Here is a 17304-nt window from a genome sequence, read left to right as displayed (position 1 = left end):
GATACACTGCAAAAGAGATACAGCGTATTCATGCCTTCAGATGAGTCAGACAAGCACTATCTGATGATGCATGGCTTATTCGTATACCATTATCAACCATAAAACTCCGATGGGAGCAAATGATTGAGCTCTACAAACTGGTAACCGCCAAGATCGACACTCTCAAGGGTTTATTTAGTTCCCGGTTTAAAGAGTTGAGCAAATGCTGATAAAACATCACTCATTTTATTTCTTTACTCAGTTTGACCTTCCTTGACAACAGATACAAGATATGCATGTGGCAAAAAACGAACAAGATATCGGTGTGTATGCTGGTCTTCTTGGTAAGAATGCTAAAACTCATTGAATCAACAACATGTGACAGAGTTCCAGTACATTCCTGCAGTTCTTCTTCCAAACACTAACATATATACTCACCCAGATTAAGATATGGTATACTGATGTCGATGTCATATAGGTGCATCGTACATGGTCGGCAGATGTTTCGCCTCGCTCTTCTGGGGTGTGGTGGCAGATCGTATTGGGAGAAAACCTATCATTGCATTCTCCATGTTCTCAGTGTGAGCAAACTTTTCTGCTAGCTGTAACAAAATAAATATGCTAACTTTTACGTGGCAGCTAATTTATAAGCTCGGTAATCAATCCTCTTTCAGGGTCATCTTTAACACTCTATTTGGACTAAGTGTAAAGTACTGGATGGCGATTGCCACAAGAATGCTCCTTGGTTCTATGAATGGCATGCTTGCCCCAATAAAGGTATCCAAGTTTGCCCAATCTAGCATCAGTTATGTCATGGTAGCAACTAATACCATGGCATCAGTTATGTCATACTAATTGTTGACTTTTACAGGCCTATTCAGTTGAAGTTTGTCGACCTGAACATCATGCTCTAGGATTATCAGTTGTAAATGAACATATAACTCTTCTTTTTTACATGCATCACCATTACAATTTACCAGTTGCTCTAGTTGACTTTATTCATTGGGTACAGGTAAGCACGGGCTGGGGCATAGGTCTTGTTGTCGGTCCAGCCATTGGAGGCTACTTAGCACAGGTACCTATCTGTTCAGAAATGCCCATTTCCAAATATTAATAAATGTACTACCTATTCTAACACACTTGTTTTCTTACTTGCTTGTCAGCCTGCAAAGCAATATCCGAACCTATTTTCTGAGAAGTCGATTTTTGGGAGGTAAACTGTAGTGTAAATAAGCTTTTATTTAATTCTAATGAGCCAACTTCATGAAACTAACACTATATGCATTTTTTAGGTTTCCCTATTTGTTGCCATGCCTTTTCATTTCACTGATCGCCTTTGCTGTCCTAATAAGCTGCATATGGCTACCGGTATGTGACATTCCCACTAATACTATGCCCTATGCTTTTCCTTTTCCATTAATAGCTTTGCCAGTATAATCTAATGGAATTTCTCTTATTGGTTAACTCTGAGACATCCATTCCTAGTCTTCAACTTGTAGAGGGTTCTTTTAAGTTTTGTAGTTATAATGTTTGGCACATTTTCAGCCCGAATTGATACCACGACTTCCATTACTATCCAGATCTGAGCCAATAACAGATAGGACACATGTATTTCCTAATCCCATGCATTGCCTGTTACTGAAAAGGCAGCATTTGTACTTCAGACCAAAACTGAAAAACTGAGAACTGCTGAACAGTTAGAGGACTTAATTGGGGTCTAACATCATGCGGGAAATAAATAATTATCCATAATATGTAAATATATATTGGTTTCTACATTAGGCGTAAATTTGGTTTTATTTTTTTAGAGAAAGGGATAAAATTAAAATTAAGACAAGCCAAAGGGCAAACAAATGTATCAATTGTTGAGCCCCTGTAGTCCATTTGCAATTGGTCTCTAATCAGTTATTGCTTGGTTATCTAGATTTATTTTCTTAATATGTGACTGAACTTTGCTACCAGGAGACACTTCATATGCATAAAAACTTAGAAAGGGAAGTAGAAATGGTTAGTGATTCAAGAGCTGCTCCCCATAGAGAAGTTCCACATCCAGAGAAGAGTCTATACAAGAACTGGCCGTTGATGTCTTCTATAATTGCATATTGTGTTTTCACCCTTCATGATACAGCATACAGTGAGGTAACTACTATTCATGTTCCCCTTACAACATACAAACTAATGAATAAATAAGTAACATATATATTTTTTGCATCAGATATTTTCCTTGTGGGCTGTAAGTGAAAAAAAGTATGGCGGACTAAGCTTTTCATCTAAAGATGTTGGCCAAGTTCTTGCAGTTTCAGGTATAGGTTATAACCAGTGTATATAATCTTATTAAACATCTCTTACATATTAACATTTTAATTTATGCAGTTGATTTCAACTACAATGCTATAAAATGTGCACCACAATATTAAGATTGCCTCTAGGATGTTCATATTTATGGAACATTCATCCATGTAGTGGTGCACTTTGAAACCAGATATAATCAAAAGAAAAAAAATAGATCACTTTTGGCCCTAAAACTTTCAAACAGTCCAAAGGGAACCATAAGCTCACGAAACTATTCCCTTTTGGACAAACCACTGACTTCAATGCGGTTTTCGCTGATGCGGCATGAAATATTTTACCGATGTGATTGCCACATAGATATGAAGAGCAAGTTCAATAACAATGTGAGGTGAGGGACCGACGATGTGAAAGTATGACAGAGAGAGGAGAAGAGAGAAAAATAAATTGTTGGTACAAAATATTGGCCCAAGCCGCCTTTCCTTTTAAATTTCATTTTATTTTTATTTTTGAACTACAGTGCCACAGAGCCATATATGGGCTGTAGGAGTCCGTACGCATACGAATCATGTAGGTAACTGGAACCGCTCGAAAACCAGACAAGGGTTCATAAGTGAACTGTTTTGTAAGTTTCGGGTTCATTTCGGGCTGTTTGAAAGTTATAGGACCAAAATGCACTTGGGGCAAAGTTAAAGGCCCAAAATGTAGACTTCTTTCTAATCAAAACTAGTTCTAATACTAAATGCCACCCATTCGGGAACATTGTGTCTCATTGTTATACTGGTTAAATTCTAGTAGTAACTATTTGTGGTGTATTATGATAATAAAGAACTTTGAGTATTAATTTCACATTTGATGTCAGGTGCTGGTCTTCTTTTGTATCAAATATTTGTTTATAGACACGTGCACAAATATCTTGGGTCTATCATTTCATCCCGTATTGCAGCTGTGAGTAACCGAGCTATTTCCCACAAAACTCACATTTCTTATACATATCCTCTTTTTTTTTAACAATTCCACATGTCCATTTCAGGCTCTATCCATACCACTTCTTGCTACTTACCCCTTCATGACACACCTATCAGGGACCAAACTCGGACTAGCCATTTATTTCGCTGCCGTTATAAAGGGTGCTTTTGCCGTAAGTGTCAACAATTCCATCTCGTTGTCTCAAACATGACTTTATTTCTTTCAAACAGAATACTATACATGCTGTATCAATTTTGAGCAATAGGGTTATACAGATTGAGAAATCCCATAAGGTTTACATTATAGTCCAGGATATATACAGAATTGACCATAATAGAAGAAATGCCAACATAGAAGTTATTTGCTTTTTTATACAGCACTATCATTCTTTCTAACATTACATTTTACATCTTTGAAAAATTTGATCAGACAACTATCTTAACGGGCACTTGTATTCTGCAAAACAGTGCTGTGGTAAGTATCAAGTCAATTTGTGTGACTTTTATACTCTCAATTGCTTCTCAAGTTAGCTAACTCAGTTTACTGAAACGACAGTCACAAAATCAAAGAGGTGCTGCAAATGGCATATCTACAACTGCAATGTCCCTCTTCAAGGCTATTGCTCCAGCAGGAGCAGGTGTTCTGTGAGTATCGCTGTGAACCATCCAAATCTTCTTTGAACACAATCAATATGCTAACATGTAAAAGTCGTATAGCATGTGAACCCTACTGAACCTTGATGGAGCTTCTCAAAGAACTAGTTCCTTTATCAGATTGGACATAAGACTGGACTCTAAAATTTAGTAACACATGGGCAATTAATACTAAGAATGATAAAGGCCAGAGCTGTGTCTGGTAAAAATAAATAAAGCCCAGAGCTAAATTAAAATCATATGGTCACTAGTAAGCCTACCAGCATCTTCTCTTATACTATTATTACTTGATATTAGGTTCATATGCACATAATGTATGCATATACCATCTATAACATATCATATTTGGAAATTTCAAATGTAGGTTCTCATGGGCCCAAAAGCGCCAACATGCTGCTTTCTTTCCAGGTATGTTTGATAATTTATGGGTTACATTCTTATTTCAGCAACAGCAGTTATTTGTTAAAAAAAAACTTGTCCCGTGCAGTACGCATGTAATTAATCACCATGGGCATGTGCAATTGCAAATAATAACATATGATCTATTTCTTCATGCAGGGGATCAAATGATATTCCTGATTTTGAATCTAGTCGAAGTAATTGGGCTTGTGCTGACCTTCAAGCCATTCCTAGCAGTTCCAAAGCAATATGATTTCAAGTAGCAGCTGGAACCCCCAAAGCAGTGGAACAATGGATGGTGTGAAAAGTTACGACCATGTTTTAGCTTGCAAAAAATGCGTAGAAGTCCCGATCCTCAATCCAGCCCCATGTTGTGCAGAGAGCCAGTGATTATACTTGTACAGTAGTAAAATAAGGAAGACACTTAGTATGATATACTGAATATGCATCCTTAATGTAATACCCTGAACTGTGAGATACTGTGTAAACTTTTTTCCATACAGAGGACTATTTTACGACCCAGCATCATGTGCCCTTGTCTGTTGCGACCATTTTGCTTTCTCCCACTAAGCATAAATTGATCGTATTGTCCCTCCTAAGTAAATACGTGAAATCCAAACGCCACCTGCTCATCTTATTTTAACCGTGGCGCAGTTGTGATAATCATGCAAGAAACAAGAATTTTGCATAAGATTACCCAAGTAAACATCCTATGTGGTATGGAAATGGTAATCACCAAACAAGAATGAAGAAAAGTAGTGTTCTGCAAAACATTTAAGATGAAGAAAATACCATGAGTGACGGAGGCCTGCACAAATCATCCATGCTTAGCACGCCCATTCTGATCCTATCAATGCCCCTTTCCGCGAAAAGGAAACTACAACATTGTCTTGTCCATCAGCTCATCTGGAAGATGCCAAGCCTGGTCCAGGCGTGACATCAGCAAAATTAAGTAGGAAAACTGCACAGGTAAGAGTTTATGGAAAATTAACAACGTTCAATCTTTCAATTAGTGAAGTATATCACCAACTATCATGTAAGAACCTCTGCAAAGGAGTAACTGGCAAACATCTGACCTCTGAAGTCTGAAACATAGCTCATGGAAGTTGAGAGCTCTATCATTCTGATCCTCTCTGGGCTTATAATCCAGGAATGACGCGCACTACCAATCATACAACCTCCCGATTGTTAAAGAAACCGATGAATATCGATACCATGAAGAAAGCGAGCACATCCAATTTTGTGTTCGATCTGAATTTGCCTTAAGTAGCAAGTAAAACAGAGACGACCCTACCTTGAGCTTCAGAATGCTAATAATTTTGAGCATCGAAATGTATTTCCACCACGCGGATTCACTCAGTGCAGAGCTTGCATGCCTGGGGGAGAGAGAGAAGCAAGAAAAATCCTCAGAGCTAACCAAGATTTAGTCTCAGAGGTGGTCGCCACTGTAGGGTAAGCCGGAGGTAGGCGGAAGATGGCTGGGCTGGTAGTGGTAGGGAAGGTGCCGGGCGAGCAGGGGTGGGTTGGCGAAATAGCCGCGCCGTTCCTGTTGCAGCAGCAGGCGGGGGCGCAGATGGGAGATAGCGGCGAGCACTGCAACTCCGGCAATGTCGTCGGCGCGAGGTTACCACAAATGCGAGGAAGAAGCCCATGTTTCTGACGAGGCTTGCTTGACGGGCCGCGATAAATAAATATCCTCCTCAGAGCCCACGTGGGAGGCGGCCCGGCCCATCTAAGAGGGTGCTCCCGTCCGTCCTTCCTCAAAACCCTGGGGATGGAGCTGAGCGGTGCCGCCGCCAATTAATCTGCTCCTCCGTCTCCTCCAACTCCGACCACCTCCCCCTCCCCTCTCTCCGGCAGACCTCAGCCTTAGCGTTCTCCTGATGGGTCGCACAGTCAAGAAGGCCGGCAAGTCCAAGTCGAAGAAGGGCAAGGCACGCGATTCCGCAGCGGCTCATCTTATCTCCCTTTTTCTCACTATGATAAGCTCTCCCTAATTCTCGTGTTTTCTTGGGCGACGTTGGTCTGGTCAGGGAGCGAAGAAGGCTGATGCTTCATCGTCTGCTACCGCTGCGGTGGCTTCTGGTCCGGCAAAGGTGAGGGGGGCACTAATCTTTCGTTTCAATGCTATTTTATAATTCTTGGATTGGTTCGAGCGTATAGATGACTGCCGTGATTAGTTAGTTACTCCTATGATTAAATTGTTTCCTTCTGTTCTCATGCTAAGAATGATGTGGAAAACTGTATATATGGAATTACATATGTAAATGGTGGATTTTGTTGTTAGGTGTGGCAACCAGGTGTAGATGCACTGGAGGAGGGAGAGGAGCTCCAGTTTGATCCCGAGGCTTACAACTATCTCCGAGGATTTAGTATTGGCTGGCCTTGCTTGAGGTAAAACTATATTCTCCTTATCCGCAGGGAGGCATCCTTCGTGCTGTAATTTCAGACTAAGAAATTCTCTCTTCTCAACGATTTCACTTTGCTTTGTAGCCTTGATGTTGTGCAAGATCAACTTGGGCTTGTCCGATCAGAGTTCCCACACACATTATATGGCGTTGCTGGAACTCAGGTTGCGTCCCGTCTTCACCCTTGTAAAATTTGCACAGAAAGGGCTACTTCATGCTTTGTCTTACAGCAAAACTGAGATTGCAGTTCATTTCTGTTCTGCCACGTAGAGATGAGTTTTATGGTCTCAAATTTATTTGTAAGGGCATATTTGATTATCTTGTTTAACTGCTGGATTGCTGGTGCCTACTCATGTATACTTCTCGAGCATGTGTTAGGGTATTTACCGGTCTGCATCAGTTTCTTATTCTGCTATTTTAGATGGAACGTCATACAATTGCTAATGTTTAGTGCGGATGCTTGCTCCCATTTATAACAATCATGTTGCTTTGGTGCGTGTTTCATTGTTATTGGTGTTATTACAGCTTCAATATGTAAGGCTTGGCCAAGCTATGATTGCTTGCAACCGAGCTTGGCTTGGTATTGTTAAGCTTTAAGAATGAGACTCAACTAACAGGGATTTTTGTGCTCCAAGAAATAATGTTTATATTGGTGGAATGTCAAGTAATTAGTGCATTAAAAGAAAGTTTTGATACTTGTTTACCACTTACTACCTAAACTGCCAAACGTATCCCAAACGTCTTATATTTAGGAATGGAGGAGGTAGTATGTTTCATTTACGTTTCCAACAAATACGTTTCCACATAGTTTGCCTATCTAAATTAAGGGCTATGCTTCATCCTTTACAGGCTGAAAAGGCTCCATGGAATTATATTGGCGTTTTCAAGCTTTCCAACATAAACGGGAAGAAGCGAGAACCTATACCATCTTCAAAAGTTGATGCTGACAGTGATATGGATAGTGACAGCAGCAGTGATGAAGAAGAAGAGGAGGAAACTAATGAGGATACAAAGCCCATCCTACATGTATGTTTTTTCTCTAAATGCACAACTTCATATTTTTCGTTGACATCAATTATTTCACACTTTAGCTTTGCTGCATTGGTACAAACCTTCTGTTGCTAATAGGTCAATTTTGTACGTACCAGCTAAAAAAGGTGGCCCATGCGGGGTGTGTAAACAGGATACGCTCAATGACTCAACAACCACACATATGTGCTACATGGGGAGACACAGGTCATGTTCAGGTAATTCTTTTTGGCTCTCATTTCTCTTTATTTACTCCTGTGGTTGGCCCACTCAACATTTGGTTAATCTCTGCCGCATCTTCCCAGGAACAGATAGAATAATCTGTGCATAATATTTGTTAGGAATAAAGGGCTCCACACCCCAATTCCATCATTTACATATCATATTTTGTTCTTAGGAACTTGTAAGGAACATAATGTATTGAACTGACTACTTTGTGTGTAATATGCAGGTGTGGGACTTCAAATCCTTCCTTAACTCAGTAGCAGATTCAGGGCCAGTTGCACACAAAGAAGACGACATAATCCATAATCATGTACCTTTGAAAATATTCAATGGCCATAAAGATGAAGGATATGCAATTGATTGGAGTCCACTTGTTACTGGAAGACTTGTTTCTGGTATGTAATAGATCTATTACATGTTACAATGCTTTATCCTCAGATATGTTCTCTCGTGTTCTCTCTGTCATGTATTCATAGATCAGCGTTTTCATTTAATTTGGTATACATTCGTTGGCTTAGACCAGTTTAATGTTTTTTCCACACAGGTGATTGCAACAGTTGCATTCATCTCTGGGAACCATCTTCGAGCACTTGGGACGTAGATACAAAACCATTTGTTGGACACTCCGCAAGCGTTGAAGATCTACAGGCATGCCACTGAATGATGTGTCATATATATACTCCTATGTCCTCTGGATATGTTGATTATCTAAAAAATATTTGATTATATTCTTGCAGTGGAGTCCCACAGAAGGCGACGTATTTGCCTCTTGTTCAGTGGATGGAAAGATATGTATTTGGGATGTTAGGACAGAGAAGAAACCATGTATGTCTATTAAGGCTCACAATGCTGATGTTAACGTTATCTCCTGGAATCGGTATATTTACTAGGTTTTTTTATTCATGAGCACTACTATTTCTTCTGTATACCGTTGTATTTATGTTGTGACCTCCATTATCAGGCTAGCTAGCTGTATGATAGCTTCAGGATGTGATGATGGCAGTTTCTCAATTCGTGATCTTAGATTTATCAAGGTACTTTCGTCTTGACAAAGTACATTTTTCTATGCTCGTCACTTGCATACTACCCACTTCAAAGGGGTGTTTTCCTCTGGTTTGTGTTTTTCTGATTTGTACTTTAGGCTTCCGTTTGCCTGCCTGCCTATGTACTCTATATTGAGAAAGAAAAGTATTAAGTGAACGGGTATTTTGAAGATAATACAAGACGAATAAGACTTCTGTTGATGAAAATTTGGCATGTTATTGCTAGTAGAATTGTTAATTTGATACTCCCTCCGTCCCATAATGTAAAGACATTTTCTGACATGTCGGAAAATGTCTTACATTATGGGACGGAGGGAGTATGTGTTGTTACATGTTATTTTGTTGCCGGTAGTATATATAGTGCACACTTCTGCCAAAATCACTGCAGTTACACTACCGCAATCAGTATGTTGCTTTGCCAATTTTGTTTAAAATATATTTTCCTACGTATGATATGAACTATTGTTTCTTTTCTTACAAGTATGCACAATTGCTTGAAAATGGTATGTTCACGTCAACTCTCTGTTCACTGTGCTTTCTGTGTATTGGCAGGATGACGGCGCAGTGGTAGCGCATTTCGAGTACCACAAGCACCCAATTACATCCGTGGAATGGAGTCCACATGAAGCATCAACTTTGGCTGTATCATCTGCTGATCATCAACTCACGTAGCTGGCCCTCCTATCATTTTGTTTTTGTTTTTGAAGTGCTGATATCCTATGACATGTCGAGTTCTCTTGCTGTAACATGCTGGTTTGTTTTTCTTCAGAATTTGGGATCTTTCATTGGAAAAAGACGCAGAAGAGGAAGCTGAATTCAGAGCAAAGATGAAAGAGCAGGCAAATGCTCCTGAAGATTTGCCCCCGCAACTTCTCTTTGTTCACCAGGTACTTGATCAAATTTCTCCTGAAGATGGCTTTAATTTCCATTCTTTTGCATGTGTTGCGGCCAAAGCCACATGTGTAAAGAGCCGTAAAGAAGCAAGTAGATGTGATGATTTTGTGAATGTGCAGGGCCAGAAAGATCTGAAAGAATTGCACTGGCACCCACAAATACCTGGAATGATCGTGTCGACTGCAGCGGATGGCTTCAACGTGCTGATGCCCAGCAACATAGACACAACCATAGCCGGGGCAGACAAACCTACTTTGGCGCCACTTGGCTAATGCAAGGCTTATGAAATATCTGAATATCCTTCTAGGCTAAGGACAATACTGCGAGTATCTATCTGTTTTCAGTATCCTGTATTTTATGTTTCTCTGTTTTGTGAAGACGACCGTCTCAGTTTCATGTAATAGATAGTGGATAATTAGTCATCCTGGATGATACTCACCAAATTACCTGATCCATATGCTCTACTTTTGACACCCAAGAATTTAGCTGGATGAGCGCATATTTGAGCTTTGTTAGGGCAACTAAAACGCTGATCACCAAATAGCCAGCAATTGTTCCGACCGGTTTGGACGTGCAAAATTCCATAAATCAGAACCAAAGCGGGGGAGGGTTTGGGGGAGTCTGGACCGTCATGTTAGAGCATCTCCAGCCAGGCCCCAGGCGACTTTTTATGCGCCGGCACGTTTTTAGGCTCGGCGATCGCAGGCCAAACCCGGTGCTCGGGGGCTTCGGCGCAAGGGAAAAACACGCCTGGCCCACACTGTCAGGCGAAAAGTCAAGTCAACCGCCTAGATTCGCCCCTCGCGCGCTTGGTCGTCACCCTGCTGATTCTGGTACCGTTCACTGCCCACCATCATTAGATAGGTCATTCCCCGTCGGAAAAGAGAGGAGGTTTCGTCGCGGCAGCATCTCCACCACCGTTCGGGCGATTTTTTCGGCGTTTCGGCCGTGCAGGGCGGTGTACCGGCGGGTGTGCGCCCACCACACCCGCAAGGTGTTCGGCGATAGACTTGGACAACGAGGAGGCGCTCGCCGCGCTACTGGAGGAGGAAGCCGATGTCGACGTCCAGGAAGAGGAGCATCTCATGGTCCTCGCCACCCTCGCCGGCCTGCTCACGAGCAATGAAAGGCCGCGGCGAGGTGGCTCGGCGCCAGGGCGGGTGAAAGGAAAGAACCGGCATCGTCTGGAAGGCTACTGCATGCTCTACTCCGACTACTTCGCCAACGCTCCACTGCACGGTGACAAAGTATTTCGGCGCCGTTATTGGATGAGCCGAAAGCTTTTCCTCAGGATTGTGAATTTCATCTGGGAGTTCAACAGTTACTTCAAGTGCAAGAAGGATTGCACCGGCAAACTTGGATTCACCTCAATCCAGAAGTGCACGACATCGATGAGGATGCTTGCATACGGAGCTCCCAGTGATTCACTCGACGACTATGGGCGCATGGCCGAGTCCACGACCATTGAGTGTTTCTACAAGTTCTGCAAGGTAGTGGTGTCAGTGTTTGGACTGCAATACTTGCGAACACCCAATGCGGAAGACACTGCTCGGATCCTAGCACAGAATGCAGCAAGAGGATTTCCTGGGATGCTTGGAAGCATCGACTGCATGCATTGGAAATGAAAGAAGTGCCCATTTGCTTGGCAGGGGATGTACAAAGGCGCCAAAGGCGTTTGCAGTGTGATACTTGAGGCGGTGGCCACACAGGACCTCTGGATTTGGCACTCCTTCTTTGGTATGCCAGGAACTCACAATAACATCAACGTGCTGCAGTGCTCCCATGTCTTTGCCAAGCTTGTTGAAGGTCATTCTCCTCCGGTGAACTTCGAGGTCAATGGGTGGCACTACAACAAGGAGTACTACCTAGCTGATGGCATCTATCCGAGATGGTCTACATTTGTGAAGATTATCTCAAATGTTGTGCCAGGAGGCAAGAAGTCCCACTTTGCCAAAGGTGCATGAGGCTTGCATGAAGGATGTCGAGCGGGCATTTGGTGTGCTTCAATCCCGATTTGCTGTTGTTCGTTACCCTGCTTAGACCTGGTCGAAAGATCAAATGTGGGAGATCATGACTTGCTGTGTCATCTTGCACAACATGGTCATTGAGAGCGAGCAGGAAGAACCAGTGTTTGATATTGAACCATACTACAGGCAGGGTCCTCTAGCCGAAGTTGATCACCAGCTACCGGCAACCTGGACTGCCTACCTCAATATGCGTTAGGAGATCCGAGACACACAGGTGCATCAACAACTGCAGCCGGATCTGGTGGAGCACCTATGAAGGATCAAGGGCGATGCCTAGCTCGACGTGTGATGAAATATGACTTTTTATTTCTAGAACTATATAATTTGTTTAACTATTTGATTTTTATTGATTTTTTGTGATGAACTATGTGATACAAAAATTACTTATGTTGAAAATTTAAGCCGAACCATGCTGAACCACGCTGAATATGGGCCGATTCACGCCGATATCGGACCATTTGTCGCCGAAAGTGGGCCGAAAAGCGGCCAGAAATGGGCCGATATCGGTGCTTGGGGGCAACCTGGGGGCGACGATTAGGTACCCAACTGCCGCCAGAACCGATTCTACCGCCGGCTGGCCCCCAGGAGGCGATTTTTATGCCTCCTGGGGGCGGGGGGGGGGGGCAACGGCTGGAGATGCTCTTAGACTCCACACCCGATACACAAAAGCCACATGACACCCTTGACACACACAAAAGCCCCACTCATGGTGTCTGGTCAAAAACCATGTCCTGTAAGTGCTTGGTCAAAATATCATACTAGAATATTTTGATGTTGTCATTCTTGACTTTGAGATGTGATTGGCCACAACTGTGGAGCTTATTGCAGGCACGGAGTAAAAGGCCACGACATTTTAGCAACGTGTGCATGTTTGGTTTCATGAGCAAAAGCACTACATGCCCTATAACATTGAGGTGATCAATGATTACAATGCGAAGTACCCCATTATGATACACCATTCAAACAACCGTCAACAAGTATTGAGGTGCATATGCAAGTGCAAAGATAGTGGCCTAATGAAAAGCTCGTGAGTTTATAATTATGATAAATTTAAGGTTGGAGTAAAAGCATCGTGCTTTCCGTCGGTAACGGTCACACCTACGGGCATCGTTTCCTTCTTAGGGGTGTTGTTGTGGGTCACCTCATGGAGCCTAGGCTCCAGGGTGAAAATCCTAGTCCGTCCTCTAGGGCTCGACGATGGTAGCGCTTGGCGTCCTCACCCTATTAAGGTGTTGTCATGGAGTCCCAGTTCTTTCTGGTTGCACCTATCCAACGGATTTAGGCATGCCTTCCCTGGCGTATAGCCTCCTCGACTCTGTCATAGGGGTGGCCCTGATGATCTTCTATATTTTATATGCTTGCTATCTCCTGGCAGGAGCGACTCTCCACGGTTTGGCGTGAGGGGACAATTTCAACGGTGTGACTTGTCCTCCTCTAGGGATGGCTTGGTGTGTTGATACTACGGTGTCAGGTGGTCTCTCAAGGCTGCGCTGTTTCGGTCCTGTTCGGTAGTTTGTTTGTCTCATGTTAAGTGTGAAGTCTTTTGTTTTCAAGCTCAATGTTGGGTTGGTACCACTTATGCCACTCGCTCGAACACCGGTTTATTTTTATTTTGACCGGCCGGGTGGTTGTACGAGGATTTTCTTTTTTGAAGTGGCCAGCATTGCCGGCATTTCATTGATTTAAGCAGGAGGAAGAGTGACAAATGTGATCAAGTGATCAAGAGAGGAAATTTACAACTGCCCTGCAAAACGGTGGGGGTCTGCCGGGCCAAGGTCGCATGGCAATACTCTCACGTAATTTCCCCGAAGGGTAGCTCAATGCACTTTACCCCGGCCATTCTCCATTGCTCCATGTCGCGCTTGCAGGCTGCAATGACGTGCTCTGCGTTTGACTGCTTTTGTCTGAAAATGCAGGCGTTGCGCTCTAACCAAAGTTGCCAGCATATGAGTGCGATCACGGTTTTAACACCCTTCTTGTGCCCTGGGGCAGCAGCCGTTATGATCTTTTGAACGCGTCCCATTGTTGTTCTTCCATTGCCCCAGACAGCCCGATTCAATGAGGCGCACCCGTGCCAGGCTGCCCCGGCCTGCCATACTTAAAGAGCAACCGGGCACTCCCAGCAGAGGTGGACAGAGGTCTCAAGGTTGCGCATGCACATCGGGCAGAAATACCCATTGGCCCAGCCTCTCCTTTGCAGGAGATCATTGCACCATAGCCTATCGAGGTGCAGCAACCATAGGAACATCTTGATCTTGCCTGGCGCCCAGATTTTCTAGATGATAGATTTGAAGGAGGTGTCGTGTCTGTTGCTGAACTGAGCATTGTACGCTGAGTTTGTAGTGTAGCAGCCTGATGCGTTGAGCTTCCAAGTAATGGAGTCTTGGGTTCCTGGGGTGGGAGTGGGGGCAGCCAGCCTGATCTCCCTTGCAAGCTGCACCACCTGCAGGGCAATGTCATCCGGGGCGCCACGCCTCAGATCCAAGATCCATCTATCCTCGTGCAGCACATCCTTGACCGAGCGGTTCTTCCTAGTCGATCTTGCAAACAGAGTGGGGAAGGCCTGATGAAGTGGACGTCCACCTAGCCATGAACAGAACCAAAAAGATGTCGTCGCTCCATCGCCAATGGTCACCATCGTGGAGGCAGCGAACAGGGCCCTGTCCGCGGCATCGCAGGGCGTGCCCGTTCCTACCCATGGTTTATCTGGGTACGTCCAGGATTGCCATAGCCATCACAGCCGTAGCGCCCTGGCGAAGCTAAGAAGATCGTGGGTGCCGAGACCACCATACTGCTCCGGCGTGGTCATCGTGCTCCAGCTCACCTTGCACTTTCCCCCGGACAGTTCCTCTCGCCCGCCCAAAGAAAGCACCGACGAGATTTGTCAATATCTTTGAAGAGTTCCTTTGGAGCACGAAGGGCGGTGAGAGCAAAAGTGGGCATGGCCGAGAGCACACAGCGTACTAAAACGCGCCGCCCAGCCATCGACAGTAGTCTGCCTTTCCAGCCGGCTAGATGAGCACGGATCCTATCCAGAATGACCTGAAGATGCGCTAGCCTAATACGCCCCGTTGTGATTGGTAGGCCTAGATATCTAACCGGGAACGCCGTGATGATGCCGCCAAAATTCTGAAGGAAATCCGAGATGTCTACGTCTTTGCACCTAATGGGAGCCGCGAGGGATTTGACAAGATTGACCCGAAGCCCTATAGCGTCTCCGAAAAACCCTAGCAGTTCAACGAGGCTATCTACTTCGTGCCGGACGGGGTTGATGAAGATGACGGCGTCGTCGGCATATAAGTGTGGAAATATGCCCTAGAGGCAATAATAAAAGCATTATTATTATATTTCCTTATTCATGATAATTGTCTTTATTCATGCTATAATTGTGTTATCCGGAAATCGTAATACATGTGTGAATAACAGACACCAACATGTCCCTAGTAAGCCTCTAGGTGACTAGCTCGTTAATCAACAGATAGTCATGGTTTCCTGACTATGGACATTGGATGTCATTGATAACGAGATCACATCATTAGGAGAATGATGTGATGGACAAGACCCAATCCTAAACATAGCACAAGATCGTATAGTTCGTTTGCTAGAGTTTTCCAATGTCAAGTATCTTTTCCTTAGACCATGAGATCGTGTAACTCCTGGATACCGTAGGAGTGCTTTGGATGTACCAAATGTCACAACGTAACTGGGTGACTATAAAGGTATACTACGGGTATCTCCGAAAGTGTCTGTTGGGTTGACACGGATCAAGACTGGGATTTGTCACTCCGTGTGACGGAGAGGTATCACTAGGCCCACTCGGTAATGCATCATCATAATGAGCTCAAAGTGACCAAGTGTCTGGTCATGGGATCATGCATTATAGTACGAGTAAAGTGACTTGCCGGTAACGAGATTGAACGAGGTATTGGGATACCGTCGATCGAATCTCGGGCAAGTAACATACCGATTGACGAAGGGAATTGTATACGGGGTTGCTTGAATCCTCGACATCGTGGTTCATCCGATGAGATCATCGAGGAGCATGTGGGAGCCAACATGGGTATCCAGATCCCACTGTTGGTTATTGACCGGAGAGCGATCTCGGTCATGTCTACATGTCTCCCGAACCCGTAGGGTCTACACACTTAAGGTTCGGTGACGCTAGGGTTGTAGGGATATGTATATGCAGTAACCCAAATGTTGTTCGGAGTCCCGGATGAGATCCTGGACGTCACGAGGAGTTCCGGAATGGTCCGGAGGTAAAGAATTATATATGGGAAGTCTTGTTTTGGTCACCGGAAAGGTTTCGCGCATTATCGGTATTGTATCGGGAGTGCCGAAAGGGGTCCGGGGGTCCACCAAGGGGGTCCACCTGCCCCGGGGCTGTTGGAAATATGCCCTAGAGGCAATAATAAAAGTATTATTATATTTCAATGTTCATGATAAATGTCTTTTATTCATGCTATAACTGTATTATCCGGAAATCGTAATACACGTGTGAATACTTAGACCACAATATGTCCCTGGTGAGCCTCTAGTTGACTAGCTCGTTGTGATCAACAGATAGTCATGGTTTCCTGACTATGGACATTGGATGTCGTTGATAACGGGATCACATCATTAGGAGAATGATGTGATGGACAAGACCCAATCCTAAGCATAGCATAAAATATCGTGTAGTTCGTTTTGCTAGAGCTTTGCCAATGTCAAGTATCTCTTCCTTCGACCATGAGATCGTGTAACTCCCGGATACCATAAGAGTGCCTTGGGTGTATCAAACGTGACAACGTAACTGGGTGACTATAAAGGTGCATTACAGGTATCTCCGAAAGTATCTGTTGGGTTGACACGGATCGAGACTGGGATTTGTCACTCCGTATGACGGAGAGGTATCTCTGGGCCCACTCGGTAATGCATCATCATAATGAGCTCAATGTGACCAAGGTGTTGTACACGGGATCATGCATTACGGTACGAGTAAAGTGACTTGCCGGTAACGAGACTGAACAAGGTATTGGGATACCGACGATCGAGTCTCGGGCAAGTAACGTACCGATTGACAAAGGGAATTGCATACAGGGTTTGATCGAATCCTCGACATCGTGGTTCATCCGATGAAAACATCAAGGAGCATGTGGGAGCCATCATGGGTATCCAGATCCCGCTGTTGGTTATTGACCTGAGAGCATCTCGGTCATGTCTGCATGTCTCCCAAACCCGTAGGGTCTACACACTTAAGGTTCGGTGACGCTAGGGTTATTAGGAAGACTAGTATGTGACTACCGAATGTTGTTCGGAGTCCCGGATGGGATCCTGGACGTCACGAGGAGCTCCGGAAGGGTCCGGAGGTAAAGATTTATATATGGGAAGTTGTCAAACGGGCACCGGG

At 44.0% G+C, this 17304-nt stretch overlaps 1 protein-coding gene and 1 long non-coding RNA gene across 2 annotated transcripts; one reads left to right on the top strand and one right to left on the bottom strand.

The window, feature by feature from the left end:
- Positions 1–206: 206 nt before the first annotated feature.
- LOC123086391 (uncharacterized) lies at positions 207–5949 on the bottom strand. The gene is made up of 3 exons (XR_006440808.1): positions 5584–5949; positions 5366–5451; positions 207–5250 (listed from the first exon to the last, which is right to left on the bottom strand). It is a non-coding gene; the product is annotated as an uncharacterized lncRNA (long non-coding RNA).
- A 59-nt stretch (positions 5950–6008) lies between these two features.
- Positions 6009–10361, top strand: LOC123086390 (protein HEAT STRESS TOLERANT DWD 1). The gene is made up of 13 exons (XM_044508147.1): positions 6009–6223; positions 6323–6385; positions 6577–6683; positions 6783–6861; positions 7547–7723; positions 7846–7944; positions 8178–8346; positions 8496–8599; positions 8689–8828; positions 8913–8985; positions 9547–9662; positions 9764–9881; positions 10008–10361. Exons 1-13 carry the CDS (start codon positions 6173–6175, stop codon positions 10158–10160), a joined length of 1449 nt encoding a protein of 482 aa, XP_044364082.1. The 5' UTR covers positions 6009–6172; the 3' UTR covers positions 10161–10361.
- The last annotated feature ends 6943 nt before the right edge of the window (positions 10362–17304 follow it).

Source organism: Triticum aestivum, chromosome 4A (genome assembly GCF_018294505.1).
Source record: "Triticum aestivum cultivar Chinese Spring chromosome 4A, IWGSC CS RefSeq v2.1, whole genome shotgun sequence".
In the NCBI taxonomy this organism is placed as follows: domain Eukaryota; kingdom Viridiplantae; phylum Streptophyta; class Magnoliopsida; order Poales; family Poaceae; genus Triticum; species Triticum aestivum.
This window is presented reverse-complemented; position numbering and strand designations above follow the sequence as displayed.